This window comes from Seriola dumerili, unplaced genomic scaffold (genome assembly GCF_002260705.1).
Source record: "Seriola dumerili isolate Sdu_G_001 unplaced genomic scaffold, Sdu_1.0 BDQW01000017.1, whole genome shotgun sequence".
Classification (NCBI taxonomy): domain Eukaryota; kingdom Metazoa; phylum Chordata; class Actinopteri; order Carangiformes; family Carangidae; genus Seriola; species Seriola dumerili.
The window spans coordinates 12,165,803-12,183,623 of record NW_019174272.1 but is presented as its reverse complement, the minus strand read 5'-3'; the positions used below and the strand labels follow the sequence as shown (position 1 = coordinate 12,183,623).

The 17,821-nt window shown below is 39.3% G+C and overlaps 2 protein-coding genes and 1 pseudogene across 2 annotated transcripts in view; all 3 read left to right on the top strand.

The window, feature by feature from the left end:
- The window catches only part of LOC111228257 (tenascin-like), a 44,890-nt gene extending 40,275 nt beyond the window's left edge, over window positions 1–4,615 (top strand). Inside the window, exons 19-22 of the mRNA XM_022754110.1 lie at window positions 495–591; window positions 1,099–1,260; window positions 2,431–2,594; window positions 4,458–4,615. Coding sequence (XP_022609831.1) covers window positions 495–591; window positions 1,099–1,260; window positions 2,431–2,594; window positions 4,458–4,568 — 534 coding nt within the window. The 3' untranslated portion in view covers window positions 4,569–4,615. The remainder of the gene's footprint in view (window positions 1–494; window positions 592–1,098; window positions 1,261–2,430; window positions 2,595–4,457) is intronic.
- A 2,862-nt stretch (window positions 4,616–7,477) lies between these two features.
- LOC111226146 (beta-1,3-galactosyltransferase 1-like) lies at window positions 7,478–10,890 on the top strand. Its single transcript, XM_022751250.1, has one exon. The coding sequence runs from the start codon at window positions 7,599–7,601 to the stop codon at window positions 8,556–8,558; it is 960 nt and encodes a 319-aa protein (XP_022606971.1). The 5' UTR covers window positions 7,478–7,598; the 3' UTR covers window positions 8,559–10,890.
- Window positions 10,891–15,924: 5,034 nt separating this feature from the next.
- LOC111229000 overlaps window positions 15,925–17,821 on the top strand; it is a 38,000-nt pseudogene continuing 36,103 nt past the window's right edge.

Sequence of the window (17,821 nt, the reverse complement as noted above, 5' to 3'; positions counted from 1 at the left end):
CTTTGTTTTTAGTTTTTTTTTTTTTTGGTGCAAAAAAGACAATAGTGTTTGCTGATCTGACAAAGACTGAAACACAGAGTCAAAATATCAACAAACAGAAATGAAGAGAGAGCGATACAGTGGTTGTGATATGCAAATTTGACAAGCAATTACTGTGAGTTCAGTGTTATAGGGTTAGAGGGTATGGTATATTATGTATTGATTGGGGTAATAGATAGTAAAAAAGAATGCAGCTTTGATATCAGATAAGAAGGAATTCATCGAATACTGAGACTGTGGTTCATTTCTCTGGATATTAGTCTCTAGTCTGCCCTTCCTCTGTTCCAGCTACGTTTACGTCTCCGGAATATTTTAAAAGATTCTTTGGCTTCTTTGAAAATCTCATTCTATAATATATAAAGGTTGTACTTGTATAGATGATTCACATACAGGTAATTCAGCGGAACAGCAGAGTCTCACATTATTCATCTGTTGCTGTTTATTTTTCTTTGCAGGTTTTCCTCAGACGACAGAGCGGTCGACTGGAGTTTTTCCGCAACTGGAAGAATTACACGGCCGGCTTTGGTGACATGAATGATGAATTCTGGCTCGGTAATTTCTAGCAAACACCAGAGCACGACACAGTCTTCCACAATACATAAAGACATGGTAACACACCAATATGATCAGCAAGTAATGAAGGTGATTTATACAAAATGGATAGCATTCAGTGTTGTCTGTGTCATCTGTTGCTGATATGATGTATTTTGTTTGATTATAGATTCATTACTAAAATGTATAAACACAATCATGTGGATCGACTTTGATCAGACTGTTCAAAAGTTCTACACTGATTGCAATATTTCCAATAAGTGTATGAATTCCGTTTTACTGGATAATATAAAATATGCTGTGGGAGACACAAAACACTTAACATATTAAATAATGGAATAACACAGGAAAACCTTCAGCCATCAAATATGATTTATTGTTATTAATAATATATATTTTTTATCTGAATGTAAAATACTGTATTATTATGTTATATATCAGATTTGCTCATCAATTATTAATCATTGCTATTCGTCCAGTTTATATATAATCTCCTCTCTCACTCAGGTCTGTCCAACTTACATAAGATCACAGCTGGAGGTCAGTACGAGCTGCGAGTGGACCTGAGAGACAAGGGAGAAACAGCCTACGCTCAGTACGACAAGTTCTCCGTCTCTGAACCTCGGACCCGCTACAAAGTCCACGTAGGAGGATACAGTGGAACAGCAGGTAAAGCTGACTTCTGTAGCCCGCAGCCAAACATGCACACAATGCTTCAGTTCATCTCTCAAGACTTTCAGAAACCTGTCTGCGGCTCTCAGCTCCGAGCCCCTCGGTTCCCACTGAAGACATCTTTTAAAAGTGCTCACAAATATATATTTGTATTTTTAAAAGAGGCTCTGTGATTTTCTGAAGCTGTTGGTCACTGTAGTTTTATCAAACAGTTGTCGGGGACTATTTTCAGCAGCAAATGAATACACATTTGATGATATAGTGAGAACTTCCAGTAGTATTAACTTGTATTACCACAATGATCAATAATATATAACAACACTTTTCATGAAGAGGATACAAACATACATTTCACAATGACATTAAATCTCACCCTGAAACACTTTTGAACAAATTCAGTGTACAAACTTCAAAACATACATAGATACATACATACATACTGTATTTGTTATGTTACCCTGTTTAAGTTTGGTGACTGGCTGTCTCTCTGTCACCTTCTACTACTTTGTAATATGTTTGGGTTCATCAGTGATAAACTGTGTTAAGGTTTTGTATCTGACCTGTATACAGAATTAGATTTATATGAGTCAGAGGGGAAGTTGATGCTGTGGTGCAATGTGTGTTTGTCAAAATGTGTCAGCACAAGAAGATGATATATAAAGTATAGAGATTGCTGCTGTCATTAAACATTAATACATTCTTAATATTAGTTATCTATATTTCTAATATTCCTGTTTTATGAAGAAGTGAGGTTTGTCCATTTTGGTCCAGTTTTCTATTTATCTTTATCAAATTTATTTTGAATTTCTCATGATTTAGATTTGTGTTCGTGTATGTTTGGGGAAGACTTGGCTTCTGAAAATATTTTATTTTTCAAGTTACTTTCATGGTTTTATTCATTATTTCCATTAAAAGTTAACAGTATTAGAGTTTTTTTTTCTATATATATGTCATTAGAAAATGAACATAAGAATAAAATCTGAATCAGAGTATAGTCAAACGCCTCGGAATAGAATACTCTTATCTCTTCTGCACATGTAGAGTCCAGGCAGTGCACAAACTGTACATGCTGTTGTCACAGTGTTTGTCCACCACATAAACGTAACAGTCGACCTGCTGCTAACAGAGACATTTAGATGACTCTCTCTCTGTTGTGTGTCTCTGTAGGTGACTCTATGACCTACCACCACGGTCGTCCATTCTCCACTTACGACCACGACAATGACATTGCAGTCACCAACTGTGCCCTGTCCTATAAGGGAGCGTTCTGGTATAAAAACTGTCACCGTGTCAACCTCATGGGACGATATGGAGATAACAGTCATAGCAAGGTAAAGTATCGCTGCATTCAACTCACCGTGCAGTTATTGAATTTTTCTAAAATACAGGTTGACTCTTAAATCGTGTCTTGAGAGGCTTCTGTGGGGCACTGAGGGCCCTTGGAGGAGCTGGTTTCCTAAAGAGGGTTCAGCCATGTTTGAAGGGGTCCCTAATGGTTTCTCATTGGTCTTTGGTCCAAGGAAATATCCCAGTGAAGAACAAGTGTGCTCTCTGGATTTACCCTGATCTATATACAATGTGTATTCACTTGGAAATCTTAACAGCAAAGGTCATCTCATTGAAACAAAATCTAACAAAAAGGGTGTTTTTGGCCAATTCTGGCCAATCCCAAAAGTTCAGTGACAAGGAGGACAAGGTCTCAAGCAATTCTGATTTCACGCAGGAGACATTAGTTCATAGACCTGAAATTAAGGTTTTAAAATGATAACCACAATCTCTTCCTGACCTAAACCAAGTGTTTTAGTTCTTTGACCCTGCGTTAGGGTCACAGACTCAGCAGCTACACTGCTACAGAGATGTCGCATGGAAATAACAACTCTGATTGGTCTGCTTGTGTTTTATTGTTCATTTTTTTTTTCTCTATACTGTATTTAATGAACAAGTGATGATAAAACTGTTTAAGACTTCAGTAAGAAAATCAACCTGTAATATAAAGTGAGGGGGGCATGCCTCCCCCGTCCCTGGATGCCCTTGTAAAGTGAAAACAAGAAGAAGCAAGTGTAAGGAAGTGCTCAGTTATCTTCTCTTTTTCAGTAATACACATTTAAACAAATCCAGCTGCTCTGCAAACTCTCTGCTCAGCACAGTTATCATCCTTTATCATGGTGAATGAAAGAAGGGAGTACTCTCTACCAGGATGTAATTCCAGTTATATAACTATGTGCATAGCCCATCGTCATCACTTTGTAGCACAAAAAAAAAAAAAAGAAAAAATGTAAATGCAGTTAAAAACATGATACAACTGGACAAATCAGATGCTAAATTAAAAATCAGAACCTACGCTGTAGGTATCTTTGGCCCCGTTCAGACCTGATATTAACTTCCATCTCAGGTGATCTGATCACAAGTGAGTCAGCACTAAGTCCAGGTGTGAACGCAGCCAAGGCCGCATTGAGGACGCAATTTAGATCTGATCACTCAGACCACATTCAGCGAGGGTCTGGGCCGCACGTGTCCACATTCTTCAATGTATTCTACAAATACACTGAAGGACCGCCCACTCAACGGAGGGCCACTGCCACAGTTTCATAATGAACCGAAAATATTTTGCTATTTCAAATGGATATAACCGTATTTCATTAAAGCTGTGCTCAGCGCACTGATTCACTCAACCCCTCTGCACCCTGCTCGCTCTCTCTGTCTCTCTCACATACACACACACAAGCACATTGTCAACGGACCTGTCTGTCGGATTGGCTGAAAATAACAACACGTACCTGCTTATTTGCATATAACGCAGGAAGTGAGATCTGATCACAAGTGGTCAGTCCAGACACGTTATAAATCCAGTGAACTGACAAACTCGGAGCTGACCACATGTGATCAGATCACTGAAAGACACATGTTAATGCAGGTCTGAACAGAGCCTTTCGGCGGGTCGGCCATTAACCCCTTGTGTCAAATATAAATATAGTTCAACAATACCTCAACCATTGTTTATTTGCTAACAACGATCATTTCCTTAACCTTAACCATACTGTAGTTGCCATGTACAGAGAAAGAAAGAATTTTAAAAACATTGGTATTGAACAAAATTGTCCAGTATTAATGTTTTTGTCTGGCAATAGAGTTGCTTTTGCTGTAATATGAATCTGTGACAGGACCATGGCTAAAGACTATCTCCTCTTCTCCAGGGTGTTAACTGGTTCCACTGGAAAGGCCATGAGCACTCGATCGAGTTTGCCGAGATGAAGATCAGGCCTTCCAACTTCAGAAACCTGGAGGGAAGGAGGAAACGGTCATAAACGATCCAGAAAGCTCCACCACCATCACTAACAACAACACTGCTACTACTCTGTCTGGACTCCCCTACCAAGTTTCCCGGACTGTGTGCACCACCGTACCCCCTACTACCACCAAAATGCCATCGCACACCCAGCGTACGAAGCCATGGCCAAGAAGGCCGCTGCTGCCGTGTATCCACACGCAAAACCTTCCTCCCTCCCTTTTTTCTCAGAAATCAGCCTCGACTCCATAACCCCCCTTCCCCCTGTGATACGGTTGTGGAAATACTGCCAGTGCTGAAATCAATGTGCATGTTACAAACTGGAATTAAAAATCAAGCCCACGCAGATTCTACTCACGCACCAAAGAGAGCAAAAACGACTCCATCTCACCTGATTCTGATCCTTCCTCTTGTGTTGCAGCATTTGTGGGGAGGCGTGAGTGCAGCTTGGGCATTATGTTGTGTACAGTAATTAATACAGTTCCCTATCTCACATCCAAGCCACGTTTGGGGTATTACAGAAAGGACAGGCTGTTTATAGTACAATGTGTTCTTGTTTAGGTTCAGGGTCTCTTTGCTAAAACTGCTAAAACAGTGATAATTCAGATGGATTATCATTCTATTCCTTGTACAGTACTGTACATGTATGCATCTGATTGAAACATTTGAAAAGGGATATTCCTCAGATGGCACCGCTGAGATGTCAAGATATCTCCATCCAACTCGCCATTTGTTTGTCTTTGTGCAACTTCACTTGTGTCAGTGTCACCGTATCCTCCCCAGGTCCCCTCGTCTCCCTCAACACAAGCCAACATCTGAAGTGATACAGATGGAAATGTAAAGAGAAAAAAAAACAATTCTATGGAAAAGTATTTCCCATGTCCACCTGGATGGCAATGTTTCCATTCATTCTGTGAGCACCTGAAGGGCATCATACTACAACCACAGTATTGTGTTTTAAAAACCTAAAGAACAAAGAAAAGAAAAAAGCTGACGTGTTTCGATTTCACTTATGAATCCAAGGCAGGACCTGTTATTCAGTATATAATGACATGCGGTGATGACGTTGTTCTTTCTTTCTTTTTGCAAAATGTGAATACAGTACACGCTGTATATGTGGAACAAGAGAATGTTATAGATGTTGATGCTCAAAACATGAGAAAAGGCCAATTCGGATTGAATTCCAGTTGACATAGTACGGCCTCAATGCTTATGTTGATGAAAATAGTGTTTGAACAGGCCAAAACTAGAGAACTAGTTACTGTTTCTTACCCCCCCAACACCCACGACCCCCTGCCCCTATCCCCTGCTATGGCAGGATACTAAACCACTGACCTTCTAAAGAATGCCTGTGTAAATTAAGTTTGTTTTATTGTTTTGTTTGTTTATAACTGGGTGAACAACAGGTGTTTCTCTGTAAACTGTATTACAATAAACAGTTTGTTTAAAAGGAAGATGTTCCCGTGTCTTTGATGTCTGTGATGAAGAAAAGCTGATGCGGTCTCGTGGTCTTCCTCAGTCGTCATGGAGATTCTTAAATTAATGAATTAGCAAGATTTTAGGGTGCTGAATACAACTGATACATCATACTGAGTAGCTGCCAAGAATGCCTCATTACTTCCTGATTATCTGACCATTACTGACTCTTTTTGTATAAACTGATGCACCATCATACAAAACTAACAAGTAGCTGCTGGATGTTTACAGAGGAATTCACTGTTAGTAGCAGAGACATTGGGATTCTCAACCAGTCCTCAAATCATCATATTCAGACCACATATATAGTAATATTCACATGATGTCATAGCCTCAAAAATAAATATAAACAGAGTAATTACCAGTACTAGTGTAATTACTGTACACTTAATGACTTGATCATGGAGCTGTGGGAAAATAGCTTGAAATACAAGTGCTTACCTACAGAGCGTCTCAATGTGTGGCAGAAATAGTAAATAGCAGAGGTGGACAAAGTCCACAACTTCATTACTTGAGTCAGAGTACAGATCCTCCAGATATGGTCAAATATTCATCCAATACAAGTGACTTGATCTTAAAATACTTAAGTACATTTGTTATTGTGTCAACACATTGTTGTATTGTTTTCATTCATTTACAGAACCTAATGACTCTGAAACAACTTACCGACTGACTGACTGACTGACTGACTGACTGACTGACTGTAGAACATGTAGAATAAAGAGCTTATAGGATATACTTCAAAGACTATAATCGTCATAAAAACACAATTGAATCAACAAAAGGAGCCATTGTTGTTTTCGTATTTCTTATTCTTTGTGAATGGGTGAAGTCTGGTCGTGGTAAACACAGCAAACATTTTAAATGAGGTGAATGTTTCTTTTATTCTAAAGCTTCCAACAGACTTCAGATCAGACCGTGGTCTCTGGTGAAGAAACTTCTGCCTCATCTTTATCTGACGTCACTATCGTTAAGACACTGACATGTTCATGACTGACAGTGGAGGAGTTGACTGTCATTGGTTTTTCTCCTGTGATGAACACAGTGTGTGGTCTATTACATTTTTACATTTCAAAGAAAAGTTATTCCACTGACTAAAAGCTCTGCTTCAAAGTAAAAGTACTTCACAGAAATGTAGTAAGGGAAATTCAGGTGTCCAGCAGCTCATTAGGGTGTAGGTGATCCACTTATTTAATTGAAATAATTTAAACTATTTAATTTAATTATTTAATCAATTCATTATTATTATTATATTTATATTTGATTTAATCTATTTTTTATTTTAATGCTTTATAAATAATGCTCTCTCTCTCTCTCTCTGTCTCTCTCTCTCTCTCTCTCTCTCTCTCTCTCTCTCTCTCGCCTGCTAAGCCTGGGTCAGTCGGATATGTGGATCCCTGCCGTCTTTGGCAGAGATCTATTTCCTGGTACTCTGGGTGGGAGTGGCCGCTGCCCTCGACCGGGAAGCTGTAAGACTCCGGTTTTTCTTCTTTCGCGTCGGACGTGTAAATGACGAGAGAGGTCCCTACGCCGAAACGCGCTGATGAAATAAAGAAGTTTCTTCTTTGAGGCAATGAGGAAAACTTTCTCCTGGAGGATTGTCAAATTACTCGCCGTGTCAGCGCTGCTCGTCCTGTCTGCTCAGATCTTTGTGAGTACACCGAGTAAACACCTACCAAAGCCCAGCCCACTTCCTGAGGACGAGTACAGGGTCATATCCCCTGAAACATACCAGTATATTCTCAACCAGCCCGCTGTATGCCGGGACAGAAGCCCCTTCCTGGTCTTTATGGTCCCAGTTGCCCCCCAGGAGGCTGCAGCAAGGGAGACTATCAGGAAAACATGGGGTGCACCAAGTCAGGACACCCTCACTCTCTTCTATATGGGGCTCCCTGAGGGGGGGCACCTGTCCGGCATCCAGGACAAGCTGGAGGACGAGAGTAGGAACCATGGGGACATCATCCAGATGAGCTTCCAGGACAGTTACCAGAATCTGACCATCAAGACCGTGATGATGATGAACTGGCTGGAGACCCACTGCCCAAAAGCTTCCTACGTCATGAAGGTGGACGCTGACATCTTTGTGAATGTGTTCTACCTCCTCAGTTGGCTGAGGAGCTCCCCACGACAGAGCTTCATCACAGGGTCAGTGATCAACGACGGCCGGCCGAGGAGGGACAGCAACAGTAAGTGGCACGTGTCCCAGGAGCAGTACCCTGAAGACAGCTTCCCTCCATATGTGTCCGGGGCTGGGTATGTCTTCTCTGCAGACATGGCCGGCAGGATCTCCCGGGCGTCCAGGTTTGTCCGGATGATCCCTCTGGAGGACGTGTATGTGGGGTTATGTCTGCGCGTGCTGGGCGTCCGGCCCGTGTACTCCATCAGCCTGCTGAGCCTCAGGAATCTCTTTGAAATAAGAAACTTGGAGTACAACAGGTGCACCTTCGCCAAACTCATCATAGTCAATGGGTTCAAGCCATCACAACTGCAGCGTGCTTGGCAGGATTTCTCCGAAGGCCACACCAGCTGCTGACAGTAAAGTTTACCAAGTGCTTCAGTGTTCAGACTGTATGAAGGAACATTAAACAAAATGGAGTAAGTAGCCTGCTGTAAAGGAAGAAAGCCATTACACACACAGCCATGCGGTCAGGGTGTCCAGATGAAAGGGTATAGCAATGTTAGCGAACATTATACAAATATTTAAATGAAACAATCAGAGAATATACTCTGCTATACATACTCTATTAATTAAAATCGACATGTGCAGCCTGTTTAAAGCGGCCGCCCGGCTTTTGTTTTTAAAGGCCACAAGCCAAAGATGTCTGGAGCCAATGGTTTAAATCAATGCTCAAGCTAAAACAGAGAAACTGTGCCTCTCTGATTCATTGATTTGCTGCTTGTTGCTGCTTTTTTATAAAGTCATGAATTCAATATCTTTGTGTTTTGGACTGTTGGTTGGATTAAAAAAAAAAAGCAATTTGAAGTTGTTACCCTGGAAACGGAGATGGGCATTTTATACACTAAACAATTCATTAAACACATTAATCAATAATGCAAACTAGGGCTGCAACTGGTTATAACTCATCCATAATTTGCATTATGGATGATTGAGCCAATTACTTTGTTTCTTAACTGATTGACTTCAGAAAAATGCCCATCCCAGAAACTCAAAGTGGAGTCTCCAAGTCTTGTTTTGTCTCACCAACAGTCCAAAGCCCAAAATATTCAGTTTACTGTCTGATAGGAAAAGCAACAAATTGCTGGAAGAATTACTTAAAAGTTTAAGTGATTATCAAAAAAGTTTCTGTTGTTCAACTAATCAACCAATTGAATGTAGGTCTGAAATAATTAGTTGAGTCATCACTTAGTTGATTAACAAAAAAACTTAATGAGGAACAAATTTGATGAGTGATAAAAATGTGTTTTATATCATCATAAACTGCTTATCTGGCGTTTTATAGACTAAACAGTAACTCAAAAAAAACAATTGACATAGTAATCAAAAATGAAAATTGTTTATCAATGAATTGATTAGTCATTTGGCAGAAAATAGTGAAAGTTACAAGAGACCACAGGGAGGTCTTGATAATATTCAGGTTACAATCACATCAGTACCGTCAAAGACCAGATAGCCTTTAACTCTCTGCAGCTGAATGTATTGAGAACTGAATACTGCTCTCTAATGCCTGTTGTATTCCAGAGTGTTGTATATTTGGTTCACCTGTGAAGCACCTTGTAGTTCTGCTGTTGAAAGCTGCTGTAGAAAAATGAATGTTTACGCATTTACATAGAATAAAAATGTAAAATGCAGCAAATGTCCTCCACTGAGGAGCTGGAACCTTTAGGTGATGCAGACTGAAGCCAAGTACAATAATCAAAATAGTTGCAGATCATATTTTTTTGGCTGTAACTGATAATGAAAATAGCTGCTGGCTGCATTAAATGGGTTTCAGCCTGACTGCAGAGGAGGCAACAACTCTTTTAGCCTTATTCACTGTATTCAGTCATTCATCTTCTTTATCCAAAATGTTGGAACAGACTGTAGAGTAGTGCTGTCCTAGTAGAGGTGTGAACATGACTTAATGCATCCTCAGAAATTGTAATTTACACCAAAGACTATTTAAACGTAGACCCATTTTACTGCCCTTGTACTTCATCTTCGTTTGTGCCTGACAGGTTGGGGGTCCACCTGTACTTTACTATGTTAAAAGTTAAAGATGAAAAGATGAACTTAATATATTGCACTGCTGCTGAGACCTTCACATAGTCTAAATATAAAATATAACCTTCTAAAATAACCTGCAGCTTAGCTTTGTTAGGTTACTGTGCCTCTATATTTACAGTGTGTGTCTTACAGTAAGACAGAGTGCCTATTCACACACGGTATGTGTTGTAGTTATATATGAGAACCAGCTGATGGCAGTATGTGTCAGCAGCTGACATGTAAGTTACACTTAACCTTTTGACAGTGATAATTATAATTACAGGTAAGAAAAAAATTGTTCTCAGACAAGCATTTATTAATTATTTATATTGACACCGCTGACTATGATACACTGTGCACCAAAATGCCTCATAGTGTCATACCTCATCTCGAGATATTGAAGCTCTATATTTTTACTGCATATTAATGGGGAAATATGCAGCAACCGACTATGTATAAATGTTTATCAGTGAATTTTTTCATGATATTCTGTCACCTTAATTTACTGTATTTTTTCATTTTTTATTTGAATGAATTAGGACATTTTGCCATCACTGTTTCATTATTGCTGTTATTGTTTTGAAGTTATCACTAGTACTTATTTAATATATGCTGGAATAAATGCTGTTTCCATTCAGACTAAATAAAAATATTGGACAAATATGGAACACACGCTTTATTTTTTATTTTTTTTTGATTCAAGATGTATTCACAACTGTACTGTAGTAGTTACATACAGCACAGAATGATACACTGTACATTGTGCTTATACAGTCAAATAAAGAGAAATACCACTTTTATTTGGGCATCATTAAGGGACATTAGGAAAAAGGAAATAGAAACACAAGGAACAACAAAAAGGGTTGAAAACTAAACATGTTAATAGCTAAAGCAGATATGGAACATGAGATGAAATATGCAGTGATGCAAATAGTATGTAGATCAGGGCTCTCCAACCTTTTCTACTTTGAGAGCTACTTTAATAAAAATAAATGTGGCTGAGCTCCTCACGTCTTATATTACTGGTCACATTTATTCACATACCGTATCAAAACACTCAAACTGATCTCCAAACCAAATCAGATGAAGAAGATCATTTAACAAGTCATCAAATATCAACTTCTAAAAACACATTTTCTACCAAAAACATCTGAAACTCACATCAGACAAAAATCTGATTCACGATTCAGTCAGACCTGAACACATAGACATGAGAACACCACCGCAAATAAACCTCCAGAATGGTTGTCAGTATATCCAGTGATACATATCAGAACTTAAAATAGATAATTCAGTTCACTTAATGTCAAAAATGTAAACAAACATAGGCTAAAAAAAAACTCACTGTATCCATAATATAGAAACTATAATAATAATATATACTATATAATAATAATAATAAAACTTTATACTTTCAGAAAAAATAAGTTGATTCCAATAAATTCCTGCATGATGTTTCAGATGGATTTCCAGTAGAATAGTTCAAAGCCTTGAAAAATAAGTTCACTCCATACCACAGTGATTAGGGGTTTTAATGTTAAAGGAACAGTACACATTTATGTGGACAACGTCCTGCTGTACCCTGCAGAGACAGGTTATACCACCCCATGACTGTCAACAACATCGTGGACACGTATGAGGTTTTAAAGTGAACTTATTAAAAACAGAAGCCCATTTGTGCTGTGGCAGGCTCTGCTCCACCTAGTGGCTTTCCTTTGGTTGGCCACCAAAGGAGATAACATACCTTTGAATAACAATTGGTCCCCCTTTTTTAAAAACTGAGTTAATCTTAAACCAGTCACCATGTGCATTAAGGAAGACTTGCACTTGTTTCCTGGTTAGAGAGGATAAGTGTGCTCAAAATGAACATGTCAGATGTTGTTGTTCCTCCTAAAGATGTTGCCAAACTCAGTTCCCAACAGCATTTTTTAAAAAATGTATATAAAATGTTGACACAATTCATTTGGCAGGGTTAGAATGAAGAGATGAATTACAGAGAGGCAAATAACACAGATATGAATGAGTGAATCCAGATAAAGACACAAATACATGGATTAATAATGAGTCAATTAACACTAACGTTGGCCATGTGGCAAAACTTACAAAAAGCTCCTTTAAAAAAAAAAAAAGGCCTGTTGCATATCACATGAACAGATTGGATGATAGTGACCTATGGAGAGCAGAAGGTAACAGCATTAGCTGCTGTGTATTGACTGGCCTGCTGACTGATGACTGCAGTGGAGCAGGTGAGTGGGCTCAGAAATAGACGGGTGCTGCTTCATGATTCAGCAGTGAGGCTGAGTGTCAGAAGATGGCAGCTGCTGGTGTATTTAATCACAGAAGGAGAAGGCTGATATTGTATGTGGTGCCAGTGTTGGCCCACGATCAAAAATCTGATCAAACCCTTGCAAGAAACATAGCGCACCGTCTTGTGGTAATACTGACATTCCTCAGCGAGGGGGGGGGGGGGTCTGACCCCCCTTGCTGAGACTTGGGCCCCCCCCCCCCCAAAGAGGTAAAAGTAACAGTTCAGGGGGGGTTGAAACATTTATCCTACTCACCTGGGCGGCTGTGGCTCAGGAGGTAGAGCGGGTCGTCCTCTAATTACAAGGTCAATTCCTCCGGGTCACATGCTGAAGTGTCCTTTGGCAAGAAACTGAACCCCACATTTGCCCTGATGGCTGTTCCATCAGTGTTTGAGTGTGCATATGAGTGTGATGTATGAATGTGACTGAATGGGTGAATGTGGCAAGTATTGTAAAGCGCTTTGAGTGACCAGTAAGACTAGAAAAATGCTATATAGGTGCAATATATTTTTCGTATTCATGCTTGGATCTTGTTCTAGGATTTCAGACACCCCTAAAGTGGGCCGTACCATTTCTAAACTTTGACGTTAGCTGCACATGTCATCTGCCTACCTGGCTCATGTCAACCCCTGCCTTTTTCTGTCATACTTTGTGGTCCTGCCTCTTTTTCAGGTGCTTAGTGGGCGGGGCATTGATCATCTGCACCAACTGTGATCACATGGCCCCGGGTGCTGCCAGCCTTTAAACAGCTTTGGCCTGTGCTTGGCCGTCTCTCTCCCTCTCCTTCCCTGGAGGCAGCTTTTTTGTTAGGATGGTTTAGCTCTTTGTTAGCTCCTTTGTTGTACTTTGTTTTCATGCACTTACACGCATTCACCATGCACACCCTACACTCCTGATTCTGCTGATATTCACATATATTATATTGATGATATTCATGGATTATTGTTTTATGTTCATTCTCAGGTGTTAAATAAATCATTTATTTTTGGCTGCTGGAACTGGTGTGTCTTCCATTTTGCCATGGTAACTCATGGTGAAAAAAACTATTCAAACAAATGTTAAGAAAAAGCAAAGGGGTGATGCTTGTCTATCATGCAGTGGAGGTGGCGATATGTTGTCGTGGAGAAGAACCCACGCACAGCAGTGCCCTGCCAGTGCTTTTCTGCCAGAGAAAATATGCTCTATTTTGGCTTCCACCAATCTCTGAGAGTAATATCTGGCTCTTTAGCTGCAGCTGCTCCACTAAGTTCACCAGTTAGTTGCATTTCCTTTCTGCTGTTTAGTGCTGGGCAGGTAGTGTGAGGGCAGTCTACTTAAGAACAGCCAATTCTGTGCATTAATAACTCCAGCAAATGCAAATAAAGAGCATTTTACTCAGAGCATGTTAAGACTGAGCCCTAAAGGGATAGTTTGGGTTATTTGACGTGGGTTGCCGTGCACGGGGGCAAGCACAAAAAAATGTTTTAGACACTTTTAAAAGACGCCCACTGAAACAATCCAATATCCGTTTAGATGTACGCCTCATGTGGAAGCGCTTTATCTTCCCGTCAAAACAGAACTTTCTTTTGGCACTACATTTTTTCAACAGCTGAACTACCGTATTCCTACGCACAAGCGGACCTACAGAGTTAGACAAAAGATATTGGATTGTTTCGGTGGGTGTTTGTGGTCTGCAGGTACTACACTGACTATGCATGACTACCTCACACAACCCCATGTCAAATAACCCCAACTATCCCTTTAAAGCAACATTTTCCTGACATTGGAGTGCTCCAGTAAGTTAGTATTTCACTTCCGTAGAGGTGAAGGACTCATAACAGGTCGCAGCAGATGTTTCCCGCTGGCCGAGCACTGATTTTTACTTAGAAAATTGGTGGAGTTCCTCTTTAATAATCAAGCAATTAAGTGAAGACCTGCAGAGTCCCATCATGGTCATAAATCCTGTCTCAAAAATTAAAAAATATAAATGAGGCATTAAACACATTCAAGTGTGTGGCATAAATAAAACATGAATATCCATCTAATGATCAATCTGAGAATGAAAATAATTATTTGGTTGACTTGCTAACAACCATAAAAGGCCATAACTTTTGATGTGGTTAACAAGTAAACATTATTTTAAGGGGCCAGAAGCCAAAGAAGTGTAGGAACAACTGCCTTAAACAATGTTAAATGCATATACTTATACAGTGTTAGCATGTTAACAAGCTCCATCATGCTCGCGAGTTCTCCGCATGTCTGCATTTTGTTATTTACTGTACATATTAAAGTGATATAAAGCTCCAGCTCAGCAGCTTAAATTAGCCTGTATTGTTGTGTTCCTTTTCTCATTTCACCATGTAAAGCTCTCCTCCATTCTCCACAGTGTCCATTTGTCTGTTATTTGTGTGCCTTCTGTTCCAGTCTATTCATTTCCCACACTGACTGAGTGGGAGTTTAAGCTCTGGGCCAGAGCTCTACATTGTTCAAAACACTCCCACCTCTGTGCTGTGCTGTATCTAGATACTTCTGATCAGCACAAACAGCTTTCCGAAGAGACTGTACTTCATTTCAAATGACCATTATGAGGCATTATACACTAATGTTTGGAGTATAATAAAGACTACATGCTTTTATTGTGAGCTTATTCCTTAAGTGTGGGCCTGAAGGGGTCCTGAAAGGATTCAAAAGTGCTCAGAAAAAAGCAATATCTATGAATAAATGAATAAATAAGCATTTATCTGCTATCATAGATTTTTAAATTCTATTATTTTTTTTAATGAATTCATTAATGTATTTTTGAATAATGAACTGACTTTCAGGTTTGATGTTTTATGTTGTTTTTGCAAACCTCTTTTTAAATTGAGCTATTTATTGATCATTTATTTGTAAATTGTTTTTTTATAATTCCTCTTCTTATTACCTAGTTCTAAAAAAAATCAAAATAATTCAGAAAAAGAGGATTCTAGTTTTAGTGTTTCTGTATTAACAAGATAGTTATCTTGTTAATACAGAAAAACGGAGCAGACTTTTTTTTCTCAAGTGAATGCATTACACTTCTGTAATTACCCATTCAAATATCAATGCATTAATTACTTTATAACTTAGTATAATTATTAAGCAATGAACACATTCATTTGTAAACAAATTTATTAAGGCATATTTTTAATGCGCAATAATTTATCAATTGATGAAATGCGTTACACTTGCGGTCCTCTACACCTAGAACGAGGAGCCGTGAAATGAGGTAAGGAGAAGCACCCACAGACTTTGACAGGCTGCCTGCCGCTGCTCGGCTCCGGCCGGCCCCTTCTCGTCGTGGGTGGAGTTAAATTCCCCCGACGTGCTGGTGAAGCTGGTTCCTAGGACAACCCATAAAACATGCATTTGCATTTGCGAGGCTTGTTTCGCCACCGCATCCACAGCGAAGTGAGCTGCTGCAGCAGAGCAGAGAGTCTTCAAACAGCCGGGACTTCCTGCACAAACAGCAAACTAGAACGGATATATGATGCGTAATACTTTATCAAGAATTTAAACCTGAGCTGTCTTTTTTTTTACCCACAACGACGCTGGGACTGAATCTATGTAAGTAGACTGTTGCCAGCCTTTTGTTTTCTTCTGTCTTTAAAGTTTAAAACTGTCTGCTACAAAACTGAAGAACAAGAAGCCTGTCATAGATTAAAACAGACAGATATCATGTCCAAATGGGGGCATCTCAAGTCTGCTGAAAGATATTATTCCACCCAAGGCAAATGTTTATTTGATTTTAATGTAGCACCATCAAGTATGCAAAATGTATTATAAATGAATCAATTAAATTGCTAAAACACATTATAATTATTGCAGAAACATTACAACTCCAGGTCCGAAAACCTCGTTGTAGCAGTAGATGTAATGTTGATAACTTTCCAGGTTGGTAAAATACCTGGGTTCATCAAACTCTGCAGCCAGTGAATCCCTAAAATCAAATCCTTCATTCACATTCTCTGCGTAGCTTCTTCTGCCTCTCTCTCTGAGACTACAGGCCTCAGCAAAGAATAAAAAAGACTGATGATGTAAACAAAGGCGTGACACTGGAGTTAACAAACATGTTGGGCCAGTTTAAAGTTGAAGTTCCTGCAAAATGTGATATTGTATTTTATATATATATATATATATATATATATATATATATATTGAGAGGGAGGAGTGCTCAGCCTACTGCTGGTGTCACACAGCCAGATTGTGTGACCTGTAGCAGTGCCACAAGGAGTTTACCTTCAGATAAGGTTAAGTGCCATTAATGCAATGCAATGCAATGAAATGCAATTAAAGATAAAGTTGAATAAATATTTTCAGTGTGTTTTTTCTACCTAAGCTTCACAGGTACCTGCAGCTGTAGCTCAGCCCCCCAGTGAGGAGCAAACCAAGCAAAATGAACAATTAGTGAGGAGAGGTTTAATGAATGTCCCAGAGCAGTGACAAAATATGTGGTGAAAGCACCACACTCCTTCAGCTCAGCAGAATGTCAAGTCAAGTCAAGTCAAGTCAAGTCAAGTCAAGTCAAGTCTCACTTTTATTAAGTTATCTCAGGGCACTTTTCATATCGAGCAGGTCCCAATATGCCCTCCATGAGCAAGCACATGGCAACAGTGGCAAAGAAAAAAAAACATATGGTGTGATAAAGTTGTTTAGATGTTTCGCAGACACTGAGCAACATTACAATTATTTAGGAGTTGTATGTCTGGTGACCTGATGTAATGACCTGAATGTAAGCCCAATATTCTCACTTTTTGGCTCTAGTTTGGTCTCCACCTGCAACTGAGAAAAATATTTGGCTATTTAGCTGCTAAATGCAACACTGCGTCACTATCACAGTAAAAATAGTCATGTGATCCATTTTCAATACAAAAATATTTAGGCACGTCAATATTTCCAATATGTTAGTCAATAAATACCAAGAAATTTTATCACATAACTGTCAAAGTAGATTTGTAATACCTACTCAGAGAGAATTTGCAGGTTGTTTTTTCCACTGAAAAATGTCCATCTTTGTGTGGTTGCATGGTTGCAATTCTTGAAAAAAAAACAGGCCTAAAGAGATAGTATTAAAATCTTTATGTTATGTGGGTATATACCGGCAATATCATTTGATTTGTTTAAATTCTAAAAATAGCCTATTGGCCTCAAAAATCCAGTATGGGTGGGGCTATAGTAGAAACATTGGGACTCTGGCCAAAGTGGGTTGGAGGAACGTTTGTGTGACTCAACAGCAGCCCGTACCTCATTCACAGCCCAGGTCTCCCTAATGGGTTTATCCGTCTTTCT